The 18,432-nt window shown below is 49.8% G+C and overlaps 1 protein-coding gene across 2 annotated transcripts in view; it reads left to right on the top strand.

Moving 5' to 3' along the window:
* DHX16 (DEAH-box helicase 16) overlaps positions 1-18,432 on the top strand; it is a 128,890-nt gene that overhangs the window by 41,923 nt on the left and 68,535 nt on the right. For both annotated transcript variants that reach the window (XM_085611390.1, XM_085611470.1), the window contains exons 11-13: positions 15,234-15,444; positions 16,940-17,038; positions 17,189-17,341. In XM_085611390.1, the coding sequence (XP_085467516.1) occupies positions 15,234-15,444; positions 16,940-17,038; positions 17,189-17,341 (463 nt within the window). The remainder of the gene's footprint in view (positions 1-15,233; positions 15,445-16,939; positions 17,039-17,188; positions 17,342-18,432) is intronic.

Genomic DNA, 18,432 nt, shown 5'->3' with positions numbered 1-18,432 from the left:
TGTGGGTGGTAGGGTGTAGTAAACTTGTACTGCACTCCACACTCTTTCCACATGTGTGTTAGGTAAGCAGACATGAAGTTGGAACCTCTGTCTGAAACCACCTCCTTAGGAAAACCCACCCTGGTGAAGACACCCAGGAGGGCCTTGGCTACTGCAGGAGCTGTAGTAGTCCTAAGTGGAATTGCTTCAGGGTACCTAGTAGCATGATCCACTACTACTAGAATGAATTTGTTCCCTGAGGCTGTGGGAGGTTCGAGTGGACCCACAATGTCCACACCTACCCTTTCAAAGGGGACCCCCACCACTGGTAGTGGAATGAGGGGGGCCTTTGGGTGGCCACCTGTCTTGCCACTGGCCTGACAGGTAACACAGGAGCTGACAAACTCCTTCACCTTTTGGTGCATCTGGGGCCAGTAAAAGTGACTCACTAACCTTTCCCAAGTTTTGGATTGCCCCAGATGTCCAGCTAGGGGGATGTCATGAGCCAAAGTTAGGAGGAACTCCCTGTACTTCTGTGGCACTACCACCCTCCTGGTGGCTCCAGGAGTGGGGTCTCTTGCCTCAGCATACAGTAATCCCTCTTCCCAATAAGCTCTATGGGTACCACTGACATCTCCCCTGGCTTCTGAAGCAGCTTGTTGTCTCAGGCTTTCAAGAGTGGGACAGTCTTGCTGACCCTGGCACAGCTCTTCCCTAGAGGGTCCCCCTGGGCCCAAGAGTTCAACCTGGTAAGGGTCAAGCTCCATGGACTCAGTTCCCTCAGAGGTATCTACATCCTCTCCAGGGGGAGAGGGGTTCTGAGTGTTTGGCTGTACAGAAGCTGGTCCCCCAGTCTTCTTGCCCTTCCTCTTGGTTGGTTGGGCCATTATTCCAGGCTCCAAACCTACTTTTTCACCCTTCCTCTTGCTCTGTGCTCTGGTTTGCACACACACCAATTCAGGGATGCCCAGCATGGCTGCATGGGCCTTTAACTCAACCTCAGCCCAGGCTGAGGTTTCCAGATCATTTCCAAGCAGACATGCAGCTGGCAACTTTGGAGAGACCACTACCTGTTTCAGGCCAGTAACCCCCCCCCAGCCTAATGTTACCATGGCCATGGGATGACTAGTGGTGACACTGTCAGCGTTGGTGACTGGGTAAGACTTCCCAATCAAGTATTGCTCAGGGGAAACCAGTGTGTCTTTCACCATAGTGACACTGGCACCTGTATCCCTCAGAGCTTCTACCCTAGTTCCATTCACCCAGGGGTACTGTAAGTATTTCTTCAAGTTGGGGGGCCACACAGCCACAGTGGCAAACTCCACTTCTCCCAAGGAGACTAAACTTGCTTCAGTGTGTTCCCAGATTTGCTCAGGGTACACCTCTGATCCCATTTGTATACTTGCTGCCCCAGGAGTGGCTGTACTGGGTGCCTTAGGGGCTTTGTTTTGGGGGCAAGATACAGTTAGGTGTCCCTGCTTCTTACAGGTATTACAAAAGGCCTTTAAGGGATCAAAGTTCTTCCCCCTATATGGTTGGGGCACATAGGGAGTAGTTTGGGTCCCACCCACCTGAACAGGTTTTTGGGGCCCTTTGGAAGACTCAGACTTTTTATCTTGGGGATTCTCACCACCTTTCCCCTGGGGAGGTTTTGTGACCACCTTCTTTTGGTCACCCCCAGTGGTTGTCTTGGTCACCCTAGTCTTGACCCAGTGGTCCGCCTTCTTTCCCAATTCTTGGGGAGAAATTAGACCTAGGTCTACCAAATGCTGATGCAACTTTTCATTTGTGCAGTTACTCAAAATATGTTCCTTCATGAATAAATTGTACAATCCAGTAAAATCCTGCACACCATGTCCAGCTAACCAACCATCCAGTGTCTTCACTGAGAAATCTACAAAATCAATCCAGGACTGGGTCTGGGTTTTGTGAGCCCCCCTGAATCTAATTCTATACTCCTCAGTGGTGAATCCAAATCCCTCAATCAGAGCTTTCTTCATGAGGTCATAGGATCCTGCTTCTGGCCCAGAGAGAGTCAGAAGCCTGTCCCTGCAGTTACCAGAGAACAGTTCCCACAGGAGTGCCCCCCAGAGAGGTTTCTTTACTTTCCTGATATCACAAGCCCTCTCAAAGGCTGTGAACCATTTGGTGATATCATCACCTTCCTCAAATTTAGGGACAATCCCTTTGGGGATTTTAAGGTCAGAAGTTTCCTCCCTATCCTTGTTTTTATTATTGCTGCCACCATTGATGGGTGCTAAACCCATCTCTCTCCTTTCCTTTTCTAGAGCCAGGAGCCTGGACTCTAGATCTATTCTTTTGGCCAGCCTCACAAGGCTGTCCTCTTCACTGGGGGGTCCCCCAGTGTTGTCTCTGGGACCAGAGCCACCTGTGTGGTCTCTAGGTGCCCAGATGCTATGTCTTGAGTTGGAGGGTATGGGTGCCATCTCCTCCCTAGGGAATAGTATGGGGAGGTTGCTGTCCTCCTCCCCTGTTTCCCTTTCCTCATCTGACTGGCCATCACCATGTTCAGATGGGTGGTCTTTAGCATACTCAGCCAGGAGCTCCTGGAGCCCTTGTTTGGATGGATGCTGACCCATTTGTAAATTTTTGAGTTTACATAAGGACCTCAATTCCTTGAAAGACAAGTGTAAGTAAGGTGTGAGGTCGAGCTCCTCCACCAGGTCCATGTTATTATTATCACTAATAGCTGGGTTTGTTTGAGACATTCTAACCTGACAGTTCTAACCCTCTACCCTGACTATAGTGACTTTTATTTTTCTAAAATTCTAATGGGACTTAAGCAAGGCCCTAGCAAGACTTTTAGTAATTTTGGAAAAACCAATCAGAATTCTAAAGGCAATTTTTAAGAGTTCTGTCGTGTGATCAGATGGTAACCAAGTAGTCCAACAAATGCAAGTTTGTATCCCACCGCTGATCCACCAATGTGAGAAAGTGGCTCTGTATATACTGTTCCCTAATAGGTACAGGGTGTACAGAGTCCACAGTCCCCCAGAGGCTGATAGAGGTCAAAGTTAGGTATGACCTTACTCTCAAAAGTGGTAGCTTGGTCGAGCAGTAAGGCAGTACCAGAGGACAGTGTAAAGCATTTATTGTACACACTCAGTCAGCAAATGGTTTCACACACTCAATAACTGAACTCTAGGCCAATGATTTGTATATATAAAATATATGCTTGTTTTATTTTTAGAACCACAAGGGGGTAAAAATATACTTTCTCAGAATGAGAGGTTGAATATAAATACTTTTGTTTCAAGCAATAAATTTGTGTAAACAGTCACAGTTGGTTGCAATAAACAATCCTATTTCCTAAACATAACAATGCATTGAGCTCAATGGTAAATTCAGGTTATTTGTAATAAATTACTTTTCAGATTACTTTTGGAATTCCAGGTCTGGATCCTAGAACCAGCCTGGGGTCAGTATTCAGAATCAAGTGAAGAAAGTCGACTTAATAACTGTAATGATTTTTAGATAATATTTAGCTATTTCAAAAGTTAGCACTTAGAAAATATTTCACAGAAAACATTCAATGGATCTCTATGGCAAGAAATTCAAATTGCAGGTAGAGTACTTTATCGTTACTTTAGTAATCCAGGACTGGGTGCCTAGACCCAGGACTGGGGTCCTTATCAAAAGCAGGTAAGTAATTTCGTTTGCAGAAATGGTACGATTTTAAAAGAATATTTCAAATTTGCAAAAGTAGACACTTAGAAGAAATTTCACAGAAAAGCAGGCAATGGTTTCCTATGGGAGAAAAATGAGTTAGAAGTAAGTATAGTTGTGAACACTTTTCAGAGTCAGGGCTGGGCACCAAGATCCAGCACTGGGAGCTCACCTAGGAGCAGGTGAGTAAATTCGTTTTTGTCACTTGGCTGATTTTTGGTGAATTTTTGCAGTTTTGAAAAGTTCACACTTAGAAGATTTTTGAAGAAAAAGCCAGTCAATGTTACCCTATGAGGAAAATGAAGTTAGCGGTTTAAGGGTAAGTACTCGACTGGTAGTGTTGAAATTCCGGGCATGGACTCAGGGGTCCCCCAGTGTCAGGTAGGTACAGTTGGTTCACCCTCAGCGGTTTCAGGACGGCCGGGTGCAGAGAGAGTTGGGCCCAATGTTATCCTATGAGGGATAGGGGGGCCTTGGTTGGTGGCTGCTGTCTGGCAAGCCACGCGGCTGTGGGAGCTGGGCTCCTGGTCACTTACTCAGGGCAAGTGGGGAAGTAGGTTAGAGTAGAGAGGGCACTGCCAGGGCCACTCGGGCGGCTGGGTGCAGGGTGCTTTTGAGCCTTAGGGCGCTCAATGGAAATCAATGGGAATGTTCCGGTTTGGAAAGAGGCTGCAGGCTCGGGGACGAGGAGGTTTCAGGTGCCACCACCACTTCGAGAGGTAAGTTGGGTAGTTGTAGGTTAGGTGGGTACCCCAGGATTGGGCACAGGGGGTCGCAGGGCGCCGGGTGCAGGGGTGCCTTTTGACGTCGGGAATCTTACCCTCTGGTTGATCGCGGCTGGGGTGGCACTTGGTTCTGAGGCTGCAGGCTTCTTCCGGGATGTCGAGGGGGGTCCTTGGGTGCCGGACTCTGGGTCACAGTCGCCGTGGGGTCGTCCTCTGGGTCTTTGTCCACTCCGGCACTGGCCAGGCTTGGCTGGTGCAGAGTGTGTTGGGTCCGCGGTCCCGGGCTGGTGCCAGGGATAGCAAGTAGGTTTCTTGAGTAGAGCCTCTACTCGTGGGAGTCCCAGGGGCTTAGAGCTAAAAGGTAGCCAGGTCCTCCGGGGTTGGTGAGGTTGCTGGCCACGTGGGAGGCCGCGCTGGTGCAGGTTCGAGAGTCGACAGGCCGGTAGGGCTGGGGCCAAAGCAGTTGGTGTCTTCTTCTCTTTTTAGCAGCTGCAGGGCAGGTCTTTGTTCTTCTTGCTCTTCTTGTCGTTTTTCTATCTGGAATCTGAGGAAGGAAGGTTCAGGGGGCCCCTAAATACTAGATTTAGGGGCGTTACAGGTAGGTGAAGGCCAGGGACCAATGGGTCCTTGTCCTGGGGTGGGTACACCCCCTATCCTGCCTCTCTCCTGTGGGAGGGGGGCAGTAGCCTAATCCTGATAGGGTAGGGCCTCCCATCTTCAAGATGGCGAGAGCCCGGAGATGTGCTTCACCTCGCCTCCCCCACCTGAGGGGTGGGGTGGGCAGGCTGGCACATCCCCTGTCCTTGTATGGGGTTTCCGGCCAAGCTTCCCGCCAGAGTGGGGGGTTGCAGTGGCCTGGGGAAACTCCAACTGGCGGCATGCCTTTGAAGCTTCCCTTTGCTCATCCTGGGGGAGGAGATTTCTCACCTCACCCAGGATGTGCATTGTTGCAGGCCCGGGAGAGCAGGGGCTCTCCCACCCAGGGGTCCAGCAACGTGTCTGCTGTGTGGCAGCCTGGGCAGCCTCAGAGCAGACGTGGATTGCAAGTTAGCTGTAAGGGGGCATCTTCTAAGATGCCCTCTGGGGTGCTTAGTACATTAAATCCTACACTGGCATCAGTGTGGGTTCAATGTGCTGAGAAGTTTGATACCAAACTTCCCAGGCTTCAGTGTTGCCAATATGGTGCTGTGGAGCTCGTGTTTGACAAGCTCTCAGCACCATGTATTCTTAAATGACAGCACTGCACTTACAGTGCCCAGGAATGGACCCGGGTACTGTAGGGGCACAGGGCTCCTGCTCCTGTGCCCACACCATAGGCGTAATGCACCCAGCTAGAGGGGTGGCTGACATATGCCTTGGCAGTGTAGGTGATGGGCATGGTACACAGTGATGTGTGCCATGTCGACTCTTTGTTTTGTCCTGCACCCAGACACTCAGCCTGCAAGGGCAGTGTGTGTGTGTAAGGGTACAGGGCCTCTGAGGGTGGCACAATGAGTGCTGCAGCCCTTAGAGGCCTTCCCTGGTCACAAGGCCCTGGGTACCTAGGGTACCATTTACTAGGGGCTGACATGTGGCTAGGGTTTGCCAATTTGGAGTTTGTGTGGTTTAAGGAAGGAACATAGGCCCTGGGCACCTGATTGGCAGGAACCCAGGGTACACTCAATCGAAGTACATTCAGCAATTTAGCAAAAAGTGGGGGCATACCATGCAAGAAAGATGGCACTTTCTCACACAACCCCCCCCCAAACGAAAGGTGATGAGACTAACCTTGTCCTATGGAGTCTTCATTGTCTAAGTGGAAGAACCTGGAAAGTCCATCTGCATTGGCATGGGCAGTCCCTGGTCTGTGTTCCACTTCAAAGTCCATTCCCTGTAGGGAGATGGACCACCTCAGTAGTTTTGGATTTTCCCCTTTCATCTGCATTAGCCATCTGAGAGGTCTGTGGTCAGTTTGAACTAGGAAGTGAGTGCCAAACAAGTATGGCCTCAGCTTCTTCAGGGACCAAACCACAGCAAAGGCCTCCCTCTCAATGGCACTCCAACGCTGCTCTCTAGGGAGTAGTCTTCTGCTTATAAAAGCAACAGGTTGGTCTTGGCCTTCATCATTGGTCTGGGATAGGACCGCTCCTATCCCTAGCTCAGAGGCATCAGTCTGCACTATGAACTGCTTGGCATAATCTGGAGCTTTTAGAATTGGTGCTGAGCACATTGCTTCTTTTAGGGTGTCAAAAGCCTTTTGACAACTAACTGTCCAGTTAACTTTCTTGGGCATTTTCTTGGAGGTGAGTTCTGTGAGGGGGGTCACAATGGACCCATACCCCTTCACAAACCTCCTGTAGTACCCAGTCAAGCCAAGGAATGCCCTGACTTGGGTCTGGGTTGTTGGAGCTATCCAGTCCATGATGGCCTGGATTTTGGGTTGTAAGGGCTGTACCTGGCCTCCACCTACAAGGTGGCCCAAGTACACCACAGTGCCCTGCCCTATCTGGCATTTGGATGCTTTGATAGTGAGACCTGCACTCTGCAGAGCCTCTAAAACCTTCCCAAGGTGGATCAGGTGATCCTGCCAGGTGGAGCTAAAGACAGCAATATCATCAAGATAAGCTGCACTAAAGGACTCCAACCCAGCCAGGACATGGTTCACCAACCTCTGGAAGGTGGCAGGGGCATTCTTTAACCCAAAGGGCATCACAGTAAACTGATAATGCCCATCAGGGGTGGAGAATGCTGTCTTTTCTTTTGCTCCTGGGGCCATGCCAATCTGCCAGTACCCTGCAGTTAAGTCAAAGGTACTGAGAAATTTGGCAGCCCCCAATTTGTCTATCAGTTCATCTGCTCTTGGGATAGGGTGAGCATCTGTCTTGGTGACAGAGTTGAGCCCTCTATAGTCCACACAGAACCTCATCTCTCTCTTTTCACCCTGTTGATGAGGTTTGGGGACCAGAACTACTGGGCTAGCCCAGGGGCTCTCTGAAGGCTCAATGACCCCTAACTCCAGCATCTTGCTGACCTCAGCTTTGATGCTTTCCTTGACTTGATCTGACTGTCGATAGATTTTGTTCTTGACAGGTGCACTGTCACCAGTGTCCACATCATGGGTACACCAGCTTGTCAGACCAGGGGTCAGGGAAAAGAGGCTAGCATATTGTTGCAAGACTTGCTTGCAGTCAGTCTGTTGTTGGGCAGAGAGGGTGTCTGAGAAAATCACACCATCTACTGACCCATCTTTTGGGCTGTAGGATAGGAGGTCAGGGAGTGGCTCACTCTCTGCTTCCTGTTCTTCATCAGTCACCATCAGCATGGTGATGTCAGCCCTATCATTGTAGAGTTTAAGGCGGTTCACATGGATGACCCTTTTGGGTGTCCTGCTAGTGCCCAGGTCAACTAGATAGGTGACCTCACTCTTTCTCTCTAGGATAGGGTAAGGGCCACTCCATTTGTCTTGGAGAGCCCTTGGTGCCACTGGCTCCAAAACCCACACCTGTTGCCCTGGTTGAAATTCAACCAGTGCAGCTTTTTGGTCATACCAGTGCTTCTGGAGCTCCTGGCTGGCCTCAAGGTTCTTGGATGCTTTTTCCATATACTCAGCCATTCTGGACCTTAGGCCAAGCACATAGTCCACTATGTCCTGTTTGGGTTCTTGAAGAGGCCTCTCCCAGCCCTCCTTTACAAGACACAGTGGTCCCCTTACAGGATGACCAAACAGAAGTTCAAAGGGTGAGAAACCTACTCCCTTCTGTGGCACTTCCCTGTAGGCGAAAAGCAAGCATGGTAATAGGACATCCCACCTCCTTTTGAGTTTCTCAGGGAGTCCCATGATCATACCTTTCAATGTCTTGTTGAACCTCTCAACAAGGCCATTGGTTTGTGGGTGGTAGGGTGTAGTAAACTTGTACTGCACTCCACACTCTTTCCACATGTGTGTTAGGTAAGCAGACATGAAGTTGGAACCTCTGTCTGAAACCACCTCCTTAGGAAAACCCACCCTGGTGAAGACACCCAGGAGGGCCTTGGCTACTGCAGGAGCTGTAGTAGTCCTAAGTGGAATTGCTTCAGGGTACCTAGTAGCATGATCCACTACTACTAGAATGAATTTGTTCCCTGAGGCTGTGGGAGGTTCGAGTGGACCCACAATGTCCACACCTACCCTTTCAAAGGGGACCCCCACCACTGGTAGTGGAATGAGGGGGGCCTTTGGGTGGCCACCTGTCTTGCCACTGGCCTGACAGGTAACACAGGAGCTGACAAACTCCTTCACCTTTTGGTGCATCTGGGGCCAGTAAAAGTGACTCACTAACCTTTCCCAAGTTTTGGATTGCCCCAGATGTCCAGCTAGGGGGATGTCATGAGCCAAAGTTAGGAGGAACTCCCTGTACTTCTGTGGCACTACCACCCTCCTGGTGGCTCCAGGAGTGGGGTCTCTTGCCTCAGCATACAGTAATCCCTCTTCCCAATAAGCTCTATGGGTACCACTGACATCTCCCCTGGCTTCTGAAGCAGCTTGTTGTCTCAGGCTTTCAAGAGTGGGACAGTCTTGCTGACCCTGGCACAGCTCTTCCCTAGAGGGTCCCCCTGGGCCCAAGAGTTCAACCTGGTAAGGGTCAAGCTCCATGGACTCAGTTCCCTCAGAGGTATCTACATCCTCTCCAGGGGGAGAGGGGTTCTGAGTGTTTGGCTGTACAGAAGCTGGTCCCCCAGTCTTCTTGCCCTTCCTCTTGGTTGGTTGGGCCATTATTCCAGGCTCCAAACCTACTTTTTCACCCTTCCTCTTGCTCTGTGCTCTGGTTTGCACACACACCAATTCAGGGATGCCCAGCATGGCTGCATGGGCCTTTAACTCAACCTCAGCCCAGGCTGAGGTTTCCAGATCATTTCCAAGCAGACATGCAGCTGGCAACTTTGGAGAGACCACTACCTGTTTCAGGCCAGTAACCCCCCCCCAGCCTAATGTTACCATGGCCATGGGATGACTAGTGGTGACACTGTCAGCGTTGGTGACTGGGTAAGACTTCCCAATCAAGTATTGCTCAGGGGAAACCAGTGTGTCTTTCACCATAGTGACACTGGCACCTGTATCCCTCAGAGCTTCTACCCTAGTTCCATTCACCCAGGGGTACTGTAAGTATTTCTTCAAGTTGGGGGGCCACACAGCCACAGTGGCAAACTCCACTTCTCCCAAGGAGACTAAACTTGCTTCAGTGTGTTCCCAGATTTGCTCAGGGTACACCTCTGATCCCATTTGTATACTTGCTGCCCCAGGAGTGGCTGTACTGGGTGCCTTAGGGGCTTTGTTTTGGGGGCAAGATACAGTTAGGTGTCCCTGCTTCTTACAGGTATTACAAAAGGCCTTTAAGGGATCAAAGTTCTTCCCCCTATATGGTTGGGGCACATAGGGAGTAGTTTGGGTCCCACCCACCTGAACAGGTTTTTGGGGCCCTTTGGAAGACTCAGACTTTTTATCTTGGGGATTCTCACCACCTTTCCCCTGGGGAGGTTTTGTGACCACCTTCTTTTGGTCACCCCCAGTGGTTGTCTTGGTCACCCTAGTCTTGACCCAGTGGTCCGCCTTCTTTCCCAATTCTTGGGGAGAAATTAGACCTAGGTCTACCAAATGCTGATGCAACTTTTCATTTGTGCAGTTACTCAAAATATGTTCCTTCATGAATAAATTGTACAATCCAGTAAAATCCTGCACACCATGTCCAGCTAACCAACCATCCAGTGTCTTCACTGAGAAATCTACAAAATCAATCCAGGACTGGGTCTGGGTTTTGTGAGCCCCCCTGAATCTAATTCTATACTCCTCAGTGGTGAATCCAAATCCCTCAATCAGAGCTTTCTTCATGAGGTCATAGGATCCTGCTTCTGGCCCAGAGAGAGTCAGAAGCCTGTCCCTGCAGTTACCAGAGAACAGTTCCCACAGGAGTGCCCCCCAGAGAGGTTTCTTTACTTTCCTGATATCACAAGCCCTCTCAAAGGCTGTGAACCATTTGGTGATATCATCACCTTCCTCAAATTTAGGGACAATCCCTTTGGGGATTTTAAGGTCAGAAGTTTCCTCCCTATCCTTGTTTTTATTATTGCTGCCACCATTGATGGGTGCTAAACCCATCTCTCTCCTTTCCTTTTCTAGAGCCAGGAGCCTGGACTCTAGATCTATTCTTTTGGCCAGCCTCACAAGGCTGTCCTCTTCACTGGGGGGTCCCCCAGTGTTGTCTCTGGGACCAGAGCCACCTGTGTGGTCTCTAGGTGCCCAGATGCTATGTCTTGAGTTGGAGGGTATGGGTGCCATCTCCTCCCTAGGGAATAGTATGGGGAGGTTGCTGTCCTCCTCCCCTGTTTCCCTTTCCTCATCTGACTGGCCATCACCATGTTCAGATGGGTGGTCTTTAGCATACTCAGCCAGGAGCTCCTGGAGCCCTTGTTTGGATGGATGCTGACCCATTTGTAAATTTTTGAGTTTACATAAGGACCTCAATTCCTTGAAAGACAAGTGTAAGTAAGGTGTGAGGTCGAGCTCCTCCACCAGGTCCATGTTATTATTATCACTAATAGCTGGGTTTGTTTGAGACATTCTAACCTGACAGTTCTAACCCTCTACCCTGACTATAGTGACTTTTATTTTTCTAAAATTCTAATGGGACTTAAGCAAGGCCCTAGCAAGACTTTTAGTAATTTTGGAAAAACCAATCAGAATTCTAAAGGCAATTTTTAAGAGTTCTGTCGTGTGATCAGATGGTAACCAAGTAGTCCAACAAATGCAAGTTTGTATCCCACCGCTGATCCACCAATGTGAGAAAGTGGCTCTGTATATACTGTTCCCTAATAGGTACAGGGTGTACAGAGTCCACAGTCCCCCAGAGGCTGATAGAGGTCAAAGTTAGGTATGACCTTACTCTCAAAAGTGGTAGCTTGGTCGAGCAGTAAGGCAGTACCAGAGGACAGTGTAAAGCATTTATTGTACACACTCAGTCAGCAAATGGTTTCACACACTCAATAACTGAACTCTAGGCCAATGATTTGTATATATAAAATATATGCTTGTTTTATTTTTAGAACCACAAGGGGGTAAAAATATACTTTCTCAGAATGAGAGGTTGAATATAAATACTTTTGTTTCAAGCAATAAATTTGTGTAAACAGTCACAGTTGGTTGCAATAAACAATCCTATTTCCTAAACATAACAATGCATTGAGCTCAATGGTAAATTCAGGTTATTTGTAATAAATTACTTTTCAGATTACTTTTGGAATTCCAGGTCTGGATCCTAGAACCAGCCTGGGGTCAGTATTCAGAATCAAGTGAAGAAAGTCGACTTAATAACTGTAATGATTTTTAGATAATATTTAGCTATTTCAAAAGTTAGCACTTAGAAAATATTTCACAGAAAACATTCAATGGATCTCTATGGCAAGAAATTCAAATTGCAGGTAGAGTACTTTATCGTTACTTTAGTAATCCAGGACTGGGTGCCTAGACCCAGGACTGGGGTCCTTATCAAAAGCAGGTAAGTAATTTCGTTTGCAGAAATGGTACGATTTTAAAAGAATATTTCAAATTTGCAAAAGTAGACACTTAGAAGAAATTTCACAGAAAAGCAGGCAATGGTTTCCTATGGGAGAAAAATGAGTTAGAAGTAAGTATAGTTGTGAACACTTTTCAGAGTCAGGGCTGGGCACCAAGATCCAGCACTGGGAGCTCACCTAGGAGCAGGTGAGTAAATTCGTTTTTGTCACTTGGCTGATTTTTGGTGAATTTTTGCAGTTTTGAAAAGTTCACACTTAGAAGATTTTTGAAGAAAAAGCCAGTCAATGTTACCCTATGAGGAAAATGAAGTTAGCGGTTTAAGGGTAAGTACTCGACTGGTAGTGTTGAAATTCCGGGCATGGACTCAGGGGTCCCCCAGTGTCAGGTAGGTACAGTTGGTTCACCCTCAGCGGTTTCAGGACGGCCGGGTGCAGAGAGAGTTGGGCCCAATGTTATCCTATGAGGGATAGGGGGGCCTTGGTTGGTGGCTGCTGTCTGGCAAGCCACGCGGCTGTGGGAGCTGGGCTCCTGGTCACTTACTCAGGGCAAGTGGGGAAGTAGGTTAGAGTAGAGAGGGCACTGCCAGGGCCACTCGGGCGGCTGGGTGCAGGGTGCTTTTGAGCCTTAGGGCGCTCAATGGAAATCAATGGGAATGTTCCGGTTTGGAAAGAGGCTGCAGGCTCGGGGACGAGGAGGTTTCAGGTGCCACCACCACTTCGAGAGGTAAGTTGGGTAGTTGTAGGTTAGGTGGGTACCCCAGGATTGGGCACAGGGGGTCGCAGGGCGCCGGGTGCAGGGGTGCCTTTTGACGTCGGGAATCTTACCCTCTGGTTGATCGCGGCTGGGGTGGCACTTGGTTCTGAGGCTGCAGGCTTCTTCCGGGATGTCGAGGGGGGTCCTTGGGTGCCGGACTCTGGGTCACAGTCGCCGTGGGGTCGTCCTCTGGGTCTTTGTCCACTCCGGCACTGGCCAGGCTTGGCTGGTGCAGAGTGTGTTGGGTCCGCGGTCCCGGGCTGGTGCCAGGGATAGCAAGTAGGTTTCTTGAGTAGAGCCTCTACTCGTGGGAGTCCCAGGGGCTTAGAGCTAAAAGGTAGCCAGGTCCTCCGGGGTTGGTGAGGTTGCTGGCCACGTGGGAGGCCGCGCTGGTGCAGGTTCGAGAGTCGACAGGCCGGTAGGGCTGGGGCCAAAGCAGTTGGTGTCTTCTTCTCTTTTTAGCAGCTGCAGGGCAGGTCTTTGTTCTTCTTGCTCTTCTTGTCGTTTTTCTATCTGGAATCTGAGGAAGGAAGGTTCAGGGGGCCCCTAAATACTAGATTTAGGGGCGTTACAGGTAGGTGAAGGCCAGGGACCAATGGGTCCTTGTCCTGGGGTGGGTACACCCCCTATCCTGCCTCTCTCCTGTGGGAGGGGGGCAGTAGCCTAATCCTGATAGGGTAGGGCCTCCCATCTTCAAGATGGCGAGAGCCCGGAGATGTGCTTCACCTCGCCTCCCCCACCTGAGGGGTGGGGTGGGCAGGCTGGCACATCCCCTGTCCTTGTATGGGGTTTCCGGCCAAGCTTCCCGCCAGAGTGGGGGGTTGCAGTGGCCTGGGGAAACTCCAACTGGCGGCATGCCTTTGAAGCTTCCCTTTGCTCATCCTGGGGGAGGAGATTTCTCACCTCACCCAGGATGTGCATTGTTGCAGGCCCGGGAGAGCAGGGGCTCTCCCACCCAGGGGTCCAGCAACGTGTCTGCTGTGTGGCAGCCTGGGCAGCCTCAGAGCAGACGTGGATTGCAAGTTAGCTGTAAGGGGGCATCTTCTAAGATGCCCTCTGGGGTGCTTAGTACATTAAATCCTACACTGGCATCAGTGTGGGTTCAATGTGCTGAGAAGTTTGATACCAAACTTCCCAGGCTTCAGTGTTGCCAATATGGTGCTGTGGAGCTCGTGTTTGACAAGCTCTCAGCACCATGTATTCTTAAATGACAGCACTGCACTTACAGTGCCCAGGAATGGACCCGGGTACTGTAGGGGCACAGGGCTCCTGCTCCTGTGCCCACACCATAGGCGTAATGCACCCAGCTAGAGGGGTGGCTGACATATGCCTTGGCAGTGTAGGTGATGGGCATGGTACACAGTGATGTGTGCCATGTCGACTCTTTGTTTTGTCCTGCACCCAGACACTCAGCCTGCAAGGGCAGTGTGTGTGTGTAAGGGTACAGGGCCTCTGAGGGTGGCACAATGAGTGCTGCAGCCCTTAGAGGCCTTCCCTGGTCACAAGGCCCTGGGTACCTAGGGTACCATTTACTAGGGGCTGACATGTGGCTAGGGTTTGCCAATTTGGAGTTTGTGTGGTTTAAGGAAGGAACATAGGCCCTGGGCACCTGATTGGCAGGAACCCAGGGTACACTCAATCGAAGTACATTCAGCAATTTAGCAAAAAGTGGGGGCATACCATGCAAGAAAGATGGCACTTTCTCACAATGTGCACTTTACAATTATGTTTAACTGGAAATTACTCGGGTAGGTTATTTCATGTTGTAGACTCAACAAGCCCCAAAGTGTAAGTTTTGCACGTCTTTTCAGAATAACCTTGAGTCGTGTACCTATTCTCAAGCGATTAAAGATAATCTCTGGACTCGAACCATAGCAGAATCGCATGATTTCTAGATCTGAAGATTCCGTGGCTGGATGGCCGGCATTCCCTTCTGCCTGAGTGGCTAAGAGACATTGTTGAAGACTGGGAGTGATGGTAATGCTGCAAATGTGTGATTGTTGTGTTTGTGATAACATTCAAGTGACCAAGCACTTGGTAAAGTAGCTCTGGTTTTCTGTGTACGTCCTGTTCCATCTCTTTGCATTTCCTGAGAACATTTTAACAAGCACTGAGGCAATGAAAGTTGAAAACAGCATTGCTGTAAGAGCCACACGTCTATTGATTTACATCACGCAGTTCGCAACTCGAAATAACAATATAATTTTTTAAGTCCTTTTAGTCTATCTTTGGTGTTTGACTTTCTTTTCTGTCTGAACCATAATCAAAATTCCACACAATTCTCGTGAAAAGTCATATTCCGAGATTGGAGTAGACATTCACATGTTCCCATGAAGGTAACCTGCATTTATAAAGTACCTGTTTATCTATTAGGGCATTGAAACCCATGTCCATGAGCCTGCTTTTATCAGATTTGGCAGGATGAAAGGCTGAGTGAACTCGCTGTGATTGAATGCTATGAGCAGATTCCTTTAGTGGGTGCACTTGGCTGCCGTGCCTCCAGACCTGGTTAAACGATCAACGGCGGGAGAATCCAGTCTAATATCTTCTTCCTTCTTCAGTGTCATCATCATCGACGAGGCCCATGAACGCACCCTGCACACTGACATCCTCTTTGGACTCATCAAAGATATCGCTCGCTTCCGGCCTGACCTAAAGGTGCTCATCGCCAGCGCCACCCTGGACACCGAGAGATTCTCAGCCTTCTTTGATGACGCCCCCATCTTCCGGATCCCGGGCCGCCGCTTTCCTGTGGACATCTACTATACAAAGGTGACCGTGGCAGCACAGGGCCTCTCGGTGGGGGCCGGGGCAGCACAGGGCCTCTCGGTGGGGACCGGGGCAGCACAGGGCCTCTCGGTGGGGACCGGGGCAGCACAGGGCCTCTCGGTGGGGACCGGGGCAGCACAGGGCCTCTCGGTGGGGACCGGGGCAGCACAGGGCCTCTCGGTGGGGACCGGGGCAGCACAGGGCCTCTCGGTGGGGTCCGGGGCAACACAGGGCCTCTCGATGGGGACCGTGGCAGCACAGAGCCTCTTGGAGGTGACCAAGGCAGAACAGGGCCTCTTGATGGGGATCGGGGCAGCCTAGGGCCTCTTGATGGGGATCGGGGCAGCCTAGGGCCACTCGATGGGGACCAAGGCAGCACAGGGCCTCTCGATGGGGACCAAGGCAGCACAGGGCCTCTCGATGGGGACCAAGGCAGCACAGGGCCTCTCGATGGGGACCAAGGCAGCACAGGGCCTCTCGATGGGGACCAAGGCAGCACAGGGCCTCTCGATGGGGACCAAGGCAGCACAGGGCCTCTCGATGGGGACCAAGGCAGCACAGGGCCTCTCGATGGGGACCAAGGCAGCACAGGGCCTCTCGATGGGGACCAAGGCAGCACAGGGCCTCTCGATGGGGACCAAGGCAGCACAGGGCCTCTCGATGGGGGACCAAGGCAGCACAGGGCCTCTCGATGGGGACCAAGGCAGCACAGGGCCTCTCGATGGGGACCAAGGCAGAACAGGTTCTCTCGATGGGGAACAAGGCAGAACAGGTTCTCTCGATGGTTACCAAGTCAGCCCTGGGCCTCTCAATGGGGACCGGGGCAGCACAGGGCCTCTTGATGGGGATCGGGGGGCAGCACAGGGCCTCTCGATGGGGCAAAAGTGGCGGTAGGTTTTAAGAAATGAGCTGGGTGCAGGAGGGATTTGGTGAAGATGGGAAATTATTGATTGAAACGTTGTAAGCGTCATCTGTGAGTGCCCCAGGGAATGAGGAAGTATGGGGTAGATTGACAGTAGAAGGAATGGTATAGAAGGGATATGCGTCCCAGGGACAGAAGAAGGCTGGAGATAAATGTGGGAGTTTGAGTCATGTAAAAATGATTTGGAAGTGTCACAGAGGATGAGGTGGGTGACCATAGTTATGGAAGTGCGATGGGTAGGAATGATGTGTTTACCAGAGAGCAATGATTGCTGAGCATGCCAAGGCAGCAGACTGAGTATACGGAGGCAGTGGTGATGTTCCATGCTCTGCCTCTATATTGTAAAGAAATGCACTGGGAAGCCCCAGAAAGTTATTGAAACTGAATGATAAGCCAGATTGCTAGCTGTGATATTACAGTGCTCCTTTTAGAAGTGAATTCCATTCTTCACAGGCCTCTACTTCTGTTTCTTTCGAAGGTCCACTCTCAAAGATCAGCATTACAACTTTAACAATCAAGAGGCTTCGAGTGAGTGACTTTTTTTTGGAAATTAACGTTGTCTGCCTGTCCCCTTAGGCTCCAGAGTCGGATTACCTGGAAGCCTGTGTGGTCTCCGTCCTTCAGATCCACGTGACCCAGTCCCCTGGAGACGTCCTTGTGTTCCTCACTGGGCAGGTGAGAGGTCTAATTTCAGTGCAGTTCAAACTGGTGCATCTTGTCTTCTGTTGGGGGTGGAATTTAGAGGAGGAAAAGTTGGAAGAAAGAGTAGATGTCTGCACACCAAACTGTCTTCTAGTGGAATAAATGGATCTCTGTGTTCTGCAGGAAGAGATCGAGGCTTGCTGTGAGATGCTGCAGGAGCGCTGCCGTCGCCTGGGATCCAAAATTGCTGAGCTCCTTGTTCTGCCTATCTATGCGAACCTGCCCTCGGACATGCAGGCTAAGATCTTTGAGCCTACCCCTCCAGGTGCCAGGAAGGTGAGTAGATAAATCACAGTGGATGTCCTAGCAAAACAAAGTTTCCCTTCTTCTTGTGTTAGCTGGGTCAAGTTATTTGTTCTTTTAAAGGATCCATTGATCGTGTCTGAAAATTAATGAGGCAGAAAGTAAAGATACTTTTTATATAGGTTTGCATTGGTGACGTCTCAGAAGGGCTAGCAATTTAGGGGCATATGTATGAACAAGTCCTTTTGCGATTCCTTAATAGCGATTTTTAGCGATTCGCTATTAAGGACTCGCAAAATGCTATATATGTAGGAATCACAATAATAATTGTGATTCCTTAATAATCTTTAATTGCGAATCGCAAATTGCAATTAAGGAATACCTTCCCATTCATTCCTATGGGCCTCTAGGCCCATAGGAATGAATGGGAAGACATTCGCAATTTGCGAGTGCCCATTAGGTACTCGCAAATGCAATTTCAAGGGTGCAAGGGTGTCAAAAGGACACCCTGTTGCACCCCTGAAATATATATGTGTGCACATGTGGCACACATACACGCCCTAAGGGTAAGTATGTGCACCACATGCCACTTTAAAAAAATGCAAAAAAGTGCATTTTCATAGAAATCGCAAATTACCACCAACTTGATATTGGTGGTAATTTGCGATTTCTTAGGGCAAAATCGCACAACTTGGGTGCTTCCTGCATTGCAGTTAAGGAATCGCAATTTGCGATTCCTTACATGCATTTGCAAAATAGGGAATCGCACATTTTCCGATTCCCTATATTGCGAGGGCCTTTTGGGATGATACATCCCAAAAAGCTTTTTCCCATTCGCAAACGGGCCGTTTCTGAGAATCGCCCCGTTTGCGAACGGGAATTGGACTTAATACATATGCCCCTTAATGACCACCTTATTGAAGCAAAAATGTATGTGTAAATTGTAGCAGAAGTATGTGAGGTTTGGATACTTCTACTTGCAGACTCCTCATCTTCTGACTATCCCCAGACACGAGACTGGATCCAGAAACTTTGCCACAGCTTTCCTGCAGTGGCAGATAGCGCTAGCTCCAATCTGATGTCTGTCACGAGAATGTAATGAGCCTAGATTCATATAGGCAATA

The sequence above is a fragment of the Triturus cristatus genome, chromosome 1_1 (genome assembly GCF_964204655.1).
Source record: "Triturus cristatus chromosome 1_1, aTriCri1.1, whole genome shotgun sequence".
NCBI classification, from domain to species: Eukaryota; Metazoa; Chordata; class Amphibia; order Caudata; family Salamandridae; genus Triturus; species Triturus cristatus.
This window is presented reverse-complemented; position numbering and strand designations above follow the sequence as displayed.